General features: G+C 39.6%; 1 protein-coding gene across 2 annotated transcripts; it reads right to left on the bottom strand.

The window, feature by feature from the left end:
- Positions 1 to 393: 393 nt before the first annotated feature.
- six2a (SIX homeobox 2a) lies at positions 394 to 3,387 on the bottom strand. 2 transcript variants are annotated; one of them, XM_080199820.1, is made up of 3 exons: positions 3,303 to 3,387; positions 2,328 to 3,162; positions 394 to 1,424 (listed from the first exon to the last, which is right to left on the bottom strand). In XM_080199820.1, the coding sequence occupies exons 2-3, from the start codon at positions 2,891 to 2,893 to the stop codon at positions 1,094 to 1,096; spliced, it is 897 nt and encodes a 298-aa protein (XP_080055946.1). In that variant the 5' UTR covers positions 2,894 to 3,162; positions 3,303 to 3,387; the 3' UTR covers positions 394 to 1,093. The 2 variants fall into 2 exon arrangements, with proteins under 2 accessions (XP_080055946.1, XP_080055947.1); XM_080199821.1 differs by having other exon boundaries at positions 2,334 to 3,162.
- Positions 3,388 to 9,773: the final 6,386 nt, after the last annotated feature.

The raw sequence follows: 9,773 nt of genomic DNA, 5'->3' as shown, positions 1-9,773 counted from the left end.
TTGATTAGAAGCAAGCGGCCATCAATATTTTAAAAAAAGGCCCATTCTGCATTTTTGTCAACCCTTCTTTGTGCACTATTAGCATTACGCCATAATTAAGCTGACAATAATTACCTGGAATCTTTCCACAAAACGCAATGACAAATTTAACATATACCTCACGGCGTGAGACCAAAGGGAGACATGTAGTTACAGTAAACCCAACAGTTGGAAGCCCTGCCATTCATTGTACAACAAGTACCTTCTCGCAGTTAATTAAGTATCCTGAAATATAAAACCGTGTTGAGGTCGATATTAAAAATATGTAATTAAGTTGTAGCTAAATATTTGGGTGGGGATGGGCGGGAGGGAAGAAAGCAAACGTTTCAGAAGGTAGCTGTGCTCTGTTTTTATTATAAAATAAGCAGGATTTCCCCTCCAAAGATTGTAGTCGCGCGTAATATAAACAGTAATAAAACAATTCTTATGCAGCGTGCGAGTCTTGGAGACCGAGATAGTTTCTAATGCTTTGAAGAAATGACATATTTGTTACGGATTTTTTTTTCAATTCAATATAGCTGCGATTACACGTCCCACGTATTCTACTGCAGGAAAGCCAGCTTTCTGTACAGTTTTCATCTACATGAAAATGATCTTCCTATAGCGTGTTTTAAATTTTTTTTAGCATATTTTATCAAAACTTAAAATGCTCGTTTTTTCACGCGATTACAAACCTACTCACTCTTGTAATCTGGAGATATATATAGTATGTATATATATGTACGTGTGTGTGTTCGAGGTGTAATTGGGAGCAATACTTCGTGATTTTGTGATCAGTAAAATAAAAAGTTGTCCGTCTAAACAAAAGCATCCTCCATTTTATAAAACTGTAAGACTTTGCTACATCAATCTCTTATGTGATCTAATACAGTACCTTAAAACTTGAATAGCTATATCCATCATTCCTTCCAATTGTTGACAAAATATCCACTAACGCTTTTTTATGTACATCGCTTAAATGTCAAGTAAAATATATAAAGGATAATCTTGAGAGTGTCTTTATTTGTTCGAAGATAAAATGATTTTTTTGCGTTTGTTTTTTTTTTGTTTCTCTTTACGAGCCAAGGTCAACTAAATTGGATGACATGGGGTTGAGCATGGAGTCCTGTAATGCATGGTGGTGTATGACATCTGAGTTGGGCACAGCCACGGCGCTAGGACCCGGCGGCGCGGCCAGGGTGTGTAGAGGCTGGAGGCTGGTGTTGGAACTCTGGCCCAGGGATCCCAAAAGCAGAGCCGGGCTGCCCGAACTGTGATCCGGCGTTTGAGACGGAGTCTTTTCCTCGTCCGAGCTGGCTAACATATTTTTGTTCCCATTCATCGAAGGATTCATCTGGTTGTGGCCGCCGGCGGTGACGTTGGAATTGGAGTTCTCGTTATTTTCTCTGCACCGGGCAACCAGAAAGAGAGAGAGAGAGAGGGGGGTGGGAGGAAATAACAAAAAAAAACAATCAGAAAGCTGCAAAAAAACCCCCATTAAACTAATCAACAAAACACAAGAGCATTAGAGAGAAAAAGTCCTGAGAATATCCAATGTGTGTGTGTGTGAGAGAGAGAGAGGCGCCAGGACGGGCTAGAAACTTTTTAAGTCAGTCCTCTGAACTTTTTAAACTTATTAACACTAGTTATTCACACTTGACAAACACTGGAAAAGTTACACTTTGCACGATTCGGGTTTCCAAATGTTTTTGTTTTAAAAACGTCTTCCAAAGGACCTGGCGCCGACACTTGCAAAATTTCACTTTGATTTTAAATGAACAGCAATCGGCCCCACAAACCCCGGGGTTAGTTTTGAAACTTATTCGTAGATAAACCATTGTACTCCCCACGGCAAGATATATATCTATATCTATGTGCAGAATATCAATATGTGTGCGGGAGACGGAAAGATTGACATTCTGTACAAACAGTTGGGAACTTTTTTTTCCTCCCCACTTAACGGTTCCTCACTTTACGAAGCCAAAGTAAAAGTTACATTAGAACTTATGCGGCCTCAGCCTCTCCCGCATTTGGGCAGCAGCCTGGCTGGAGTTTTTGTATCTACTGCAGATACAGTCTTGCGCTTCGCTTCGGCTTGCTGAGGTTTTTTTTTGGGGGGGGGGGTGTCAGTTCTATCGTACTTTGCTTCCAAAAAAAAGCAGGGCACATAAGTTTGAAACAAAAAGAGCCGGATCCCTGGTTGGAGAAGGGATAGGCGGCGGATCGGTGGGATTGCTGCAGTTTGCACCAAGCGAGGTAAGTTAAATGGTTTCACTTAATGGTGAAAGAAATGGATTATTTTTACTTACTCGTACCTTTCCTTGGCTTCGGCGGCTCGGTCCCTCTGTCTCCTGTTCTTGAACCAGTTGCTGACCTGTGTGGTGGTGAGGCCGGTGGCCTCGGCCAATTCCCTCTTCTCCCGGGGCGAAGGGTACGGGTTGTGAGCGTACCACTCCCGCAGGACGCTGCGCGACTTCTCCTTGAAGCAGTAGCTGGTCTCCTCGCCGTCCCAGATGGAGCGCGGCAGCGGGAACTTGCGCCGGACGCGGTACTTGCCCACGGCCCCCAGCGGCCGCCCCCGCAGCTTCTCGGCTTCGATGTAGTGAGCCTTGAGCCACAGCTGCTGCAGCTTGGGGTGGTTGTGCGGCGAGAACTGGTGGCTTTCCAGGATCTTGTAGAGCTCGCGGAAGTTGCCCCGGTGGAAAGACACCACGGCCTTGGCTTTCAGGACGCTCTCGTTTTTATGCAGATGCTCACAGGCAGGTAGTGACCACAGGAAGCGGCCAAGCCGCTCAATGTTACCTCCTTGCTGGAGGACCTCGCACACGCACGCCACTTGCTCTTGAGTGAACCCAAAAGTTGGAAGCATCGACATATCTCCCCCGCCTTGAGATATTCTAAAAACACATCCAGATCCTAATGGGAAAAAAAGTGTTCTCCTCTGTGCCTCTCCTTGGTTTGAAGGTTACAGTCTCTACCAGTGCGTTCTGGCTGTAGACACATAAAAAATATTCTTTCTTTCACAGAAGACCCAACATACTGCACTTGAAGACGTCCAGAGTGCCCTCCCTTCGTTTTTAATAATATTATTCTAAGTTGGCATGAATAGTCATTATGTAGAATTTGATTGGTTGGTTATCTGACCTACGGATAGTGAGGATAAGACAATAGTTAGTCAAATTATTTGCCATGGAGACGCCGTCACTCAAAGTAACCCGATCCCCTTTGAGGTGTCTCCCTCGCTGAGCTAACAGATTGTAGCTCCAGCCCGATTCCAGACCTACCTTTTGTAATACGGCACTATGTGTGATTCCAGTTTGACACTCCAATGGACGGGGAACGGAGAACAAGCCGCGCTTTAATACTCTGATTACACTTCTTTCAATTCTTGCCCTTGCTGCTGCCTGGCCATATATTTATTTGTTTCAGCCGCTTTGACAAGAACCTCGTGGAGCCTCTCCGATGATTGACATCGCAGTAAGCCGCACAGGAGAGCGCTTCGCCGCCCCCCCCCCCCTCCTGCCGCCCCCCAACACCGAGCAGCAACCATGCAGAGGAACACAAGGGTGGCGCCAGTGATCTGGAAGTAACGCGTGGAGTTGATCGCGTTGGGCTCTGGTATCTGTAGTTACATCTCCGGCACTCTGCGGTACTTTGTGATCCTTTTAGTTGAAATTCAGCTCCCACAATGCTTTTCTTGGGGGGGGGGAGGTGTTGCCGTAGTGTTGGGGGTGGAGGGCAAGGATGGAATATTGAGTTTGGACAAAACTACTGTATTAATAAAGCGGCCACCTCCAAGGCATCGCCTCATTACATTCTGGAGAAATATGCAATTTGATATAAATAAGGTCTACTATCACTATCTTGCGAACATGCAGATTAATCACTGGTTGGAGTACTGGGAGGATGTTTTCAGATGGGACGCAATTTTGTTTACAAACAGCTGCATGAAACATTTCGGCAAGATCTAAGTTTTCGTATGATTATTAAGATTATAGTTAAACGGTAATGTGAGGGGGTTTTTTTGCACCATCATGTTAAATGGTTGACGTTATTGTCAGAACCGAAGTTGGCAATGGATGATGCGGCTGTCGTTTCGGTGGAAAAGGAGATTAGAGACTAATATAATCTAAGGCAAACTTATCCTTTTCAGCATTTGGGTTAACAAGTCTTCATTCGTGACATTTAATAACAAAAGGGGAGGAAGATAGTTGTGTGTGTGTGTGTGTGTGTGTGTGTTTTGAGGGGTACTGGGGAGGGGGCGGTGGTCGGAATAAGCAAACAGCTGCTTCGCCTTGCCCGGAGCCGTGTTGCAAATCTGAGGTAACCAGTCAAAAACTTCAGCAAACACCAGAACATTGAATCGGCCAAGTGTTTCTTTATACAGCTCTCCCAACAACGTGTGCGTCAGCAACACTTTGGATCAAAACAAGGCTAGAATGTACCTATCGAATTAGCAAAACAAAGCGTGCATCCTTATTCTGACAAGCTTTACTTCCAACGCGCGCTTGAACCTTGCATTGCAGTTTCGGCACGTTCCCCACTCGGCAATGTCTGTTGTTTTATAACGTTCGCAATATTCTCAGCTATTTAGTAATAGTTGGAAAACCTTCCCGTTTCCCGCCCTTTAATAAATAGGTCGAGTTCATTTGAAAACAAAGGCTTAACCAGCTGTTAGCGAGTTGCCAATTTAATCCACAGCCCTACCTTGGGGAACGCTGGTAATAGAGAGACTTCAAAAGTTTCAATCCAACTGGGTTAAAACTGCCCTCAACTATTTTATTCCAGCCTGCATTTTAAATTCAACATTTAAATGAGTAAACCATTACTTAAAAAAAAATATTTATGTTGTGTCCTGAGAAGACAACAAATACATTTTACGCTGTGGTTACAGCTTAATTATCCATATTTATTTAACTTTTGAGTCGGGTGTAAAATGCGTTTCTGCCCCGCTCTCTACTGATCCGCCACATCCTGTTCATTTATCTTAACTAAATTCGGAAACTCATTTCTTCTTCTCATGCTAAATCATTTATTTGTGTTTGTTTTTAACGGCACTTTTTTAAGGCTTTAAAGAGACTCCCTACCTATATTTACCAGTAATGAGTGGTTATGTGTTTTAATTGGACATGATATGACAACTTATTATTAATTTCCAGAAGCACGCACTTTGTTATGGTTCAATTGTTCAGTTCATTAATAACGCATTTCCTCAGTCAACGCAAGCTATAACTTGTGCGCAAATTTTGTTACATGGAAGAAATATTTCTGGTCTGTGGTGAATTACGATACTGCCAAAGTGGATCGCCCCTTTGTTGCAGACAATGTTGCAGACTAATTCTGCTAAAACTTCAAGAAACGCGAGGGCTGAATTAAATGAAGCTCCCTTTTCGTGGCAAGTGCAGTTGTAGAATATTTGTGTGTACTTTACAGATGCTCCGATATTGCACACATATTGTTCAATGGATTTAGTCAGCTAAAATGGTAGTTTGTTTTATATGTGGCGAGATTAATTGGAATATAATGGAAGTCAACATTTTTTTTATCCGGAAGAGGGAGAAAAGAGCGAGAGAGAATAACGATGCGGCTATTTCCGCATTAGCTCTGTCACTTATACCAATTAGGTTTGCTTTATCGTGAGTTTGGATCTTAAAACAACACCAAAGCATATTCACCTTAATTCACTCCATACGCTGGGATGCCTGTTTCACCCATAGTGGCATATTGCCACTGCAATGGGAAAAAGCGAAAGATTCAAACTGATACTACCATAAGTCGGCGGAGATAATGGTAAGAAAGCAGATGTCTTAATTATTAGAAATCGAATGTTGGGAATAAAAATAAAACTCAAAACATACTTTAAATTACAGCCCGTGATTCAGTATTGTTGCTCAGGGAACACTGTATGTATATTAGGGAAAATATTAAATATTAAAAACCTGGGGGGGAAACGGCATTCTATCAATTGTGATTCAGAGTTAAGCCTTATCTTTATGTGGAGAGCAAAATTGTAGGTAAGAATCTACGATCAGATAGGTAGAACCAAAAACTCCGGTGGCCAGGCAGCGAATGACAGACTCATTGACGGTGTAAGAATCAATTTGACAATATTTGTAAACTCCTCCGTGCCAGGGCTGCATATCTGAGAATGGAGAGCTTGAGGGTTCGGCTGAGTCTGACCAGTGATTAGACTTGCTGATGAATGGATATCACGTTTCTACTAATGGCTGCCCCGTATTTTGACAACCTCCCACTACTAACCCGAGAAGCTGGTAGGTCGACCGGCCTTAATTTGCTTGATTGCTCCAAGATGTCGAAACAAACTGATGTGATAGAAGCGCCTTCCTATTGCTATTGGGAAATGACAGTCCTATTACGTCGTCTTATATTTTCATTTCACGATGCTTCACAATTTCACCAAAGATAATATTTTAAAAGTTCTTTATAGAGATGTACCTGTTTTCTCAATTAATTCAATTACTAAACTGAATACAAGTCTGAATATATTTACATTTTTAAACTTTAATTAGCATATGCGATTAATGAAACTGCAAGAGATCCTTGATATTATTAAAGCAAGATCTGCGATTTAAATACAAACGCTCGCGAAAGTGCCTTCTCAGTGGTCCATATTCTGTCAATTATTTTCAAAATAAATACAGTTTAACTTTTACCCTGATTACCATGTGATGTTTTCATAAATTTTCGCCTGTTCGGCAGGATTAAAGGGCCAGGTAGAAAAATGCAACCTGGCGTGCAAATGGAGTATTCAAAAACTCTAGATTTGAACACTGGCCCATCCAATGGTTCTGCCACAACCGGCTCTGATATGCAAGATATCTAAAATGAACCATTCTGTGCGAAACTTTCTTCCGGACACCGATCTGCCACTGGTGAAATGCTGCTTAGCTTGTAATCAAGGAAATTAGCATTCCCTTGTTTGCTGCCCTTGTACAAAAAAAACACATTTAAATAACTCAATCGCCCATGGATCGTCTTTTAGGAAGCACACGTGTTTTATCCGCATGAATTCAGGTTTATTTGTCAACCTGATCTGGCTGAAACTTGTCATGATGTGGAGATGCCGGCGTTGGACTGGGGTAAACACAGTAAGAAGTCTTACAACGCCAGGTTAAAGTCCTGGTGTTGTGAGACTTCTTACTGTGAAACTTGTCAGCCTGATCTCTGATTATGAAACTCTTATGACGATCTAACGTTCAAGATTTCTGTTCACTCTCCATTTAATTATGATATAATACTACATGAAGTGAATGTAAAATCCAACAGAGTGCAGTGGGTACTAACGGTGACTATATGTAATTATGGACAGAGTGTATTATGGACCATTTCAAGCACATTCAAGAACAATCCAAGTCCATCTTTAGTAGATGCCAGGAAAGCTGATGAAAAAGATCATTCACCTGATATGTGAACTCGGATTTTCCCTCCACAGATGCAGCCTGAACTACTGGGAATTTCCAGCATTTTCTAAGTGCCGTAGAATACGGTACACAGAGTTAATCTGGCAATTCTATTTACAACATATGTTAAAAACTTAACATTTGTTTTGACGAAGGGTCATTCAGACTTGAGACGTTAGCTCTATTCTCTCTCCACTGATGATATCAGGCCTGCTGAGATTTTCCAGCCTTTTCTGTTTTTGTTAAAGTTTGATTTAATTATTTTACCGGTGATAAAACAATTGATTAACTGCATGACATAATTAAACTGGATAAAGGCTTTGTCAATGCTTTATGAAAAGTAAACGTTTATGCTGGTGTGTGTGGACGGCGACGGAAAGTGCAGCACCAACTGCAGTGTGTTGCAAATCAAAGGTTTTAACTGAATTGCATACTTAGACAAACATAATTCACGAAAATGGTTTAATGAAAAGTAAGGCTTAACATGGCTAATTTTAACTTGTATTTACGTTTGAACCATTGGCAGAGTACGATGACTTGAGTTTTGGAACTGGGTACAATAAATATGAAACACCAAAAGGCCTACCTGATACAGTTATGTTTTCTTTTTTTTTATATTGATGTTTTACTTGTAATTAATACCACGACCTTCTTAATATGTGTTGTTGATTTATTCTGTTTTATCAGCACATCTTTGTAATCACAAACTTTTTTAAAAATGTTTTTGTTTTGCTGAGTGGCTAATACATAGCAAAATAGGCAATTTCATAATTGAAGAAATTGCTATTACATATTTGTACAACCAAGATAATTGTAACTCTTAATTGATATGAAATTTGAATAAATTGTAAAGTGATCCTTAAGAGTGACTTGCAGGTGGATTCTAAGGTGTGAGATTTTAAGCTTTGATTTGAAGTATGCAAATACACTGAAGACCATGTTAAATTTTACAGACATCACCTTATAATTGCACTAGTTTGAGTAAATAAATGATAATTATTTTTCTCCATGATTATGTTTGGTTTGAAAATCGGCTTTCTAAAAACTGAAATGTCTTTTCTATTTAAAGGACAGTAATAAAGTATTTCTTACAAACATATCATTTTCTTCATACATGAGTTGTCATGTTCCTCTGCTGCATTTTAGGGTATAGTACAATCAAATTACTTCACATTAAGCCCATTAGTATGATCCTGCAATGTTTCTAACTATATTTCTATGTACATTATCTGAATTTATGCTTTATGAATGTCTTGATTTTTTTGAATGTATTGAAGTTGTGATTTAGAATGATCTCTCACCATTTAGAATAATTTCCATACATTTCTTTAGGATAGTGGAACCTGTATATTATATTCAGAGATCAAAGACTTATCAAGTACTTTTATAAGAAGTAGTAATTTCTTCGCTTACAATATAAAACATGACACATTATGCAACACTCAATGGCTAGCAGTTTCACTTACTGTTATTGCTATTATTATTTATTGGTTTTGCTGTTATATTGCATTGATTCCATATTTACTAATATACACCAGCTGTGCATGACATGTGATGGAATATGAGGCACAGATTCAAGCATACCTTATTGATTATACCAAGTTTTATTAGGTAAATGTTATTATCAGTTTATGCTTAACTGTGTTTTTATTAATTCTCACATATTTTAGTCAATTACAAGAAGAGAAGAAAATGAATAAAACATTTAGTAAAGCATAACAAATAGGCAAAAAACTTAAGAAATACTGGATTAAGCTTGTTAGGAAAAAAATGAAAATGATGTTAATGGTTCTTTATTTATGAAATATAATCTTGTTCTGTCCTAGTCAATCTTAAGTAAATTATATTTAACTATGAAAATAATTATATGAAAAAGGTCTAAAACGAAAGGGCCACCTAGGTTTGAAAATTAAAGACATCACATTAAGAAACAGAGTAGCCTTAAGCAATAGCATGTTTACTGTTGGGGGAAATGGAGGGCAGACAAGATGACTGAAGGATCAGCTCAGAATGCAAATCAACCAGTTTTGCCTTTTAACTTATATCGGGAAATATAGTACATATCCATTCATTGCTATATAATATATACTGACTACATCATTTTGTGGTAATCAATGACAGGACTGACACTGTGGTGATTACATCTCAAATGAGTAAAAAAATCATGATGCATCAACCACACAAAATATCCTGTATGTTGACATTAATCATAACATTGTCACAAGCAAAAGAAGCAGAAGGAACCAAAACAAATCTCCACTAACATCAGATTAGATTGCAGGTAAAATAATAGTAATTCAATTTCAAGGCAGTAATTTCATCTTGGGGTTCAGT

The sequence above is a fragment of the Carcharhinus amblyrhynchos genome, chromosome 12, assembly GCF_965287045.1.
Source record: "Carcharhinus amblyrhynchos chromosome 12, sCarAmb.v2.hapA, whole genome shotgun sequence".
NCBI lineage: Eukaryota > Metazoa > Chordata > Chondrichthyes > Carcharhiniformes > Carcharhinidae > Carcharhinus > Carcharhinus amblyrhynchos.
This window is presented reverse-complemented; position numbering and strand designations above follow the sequence as displayed.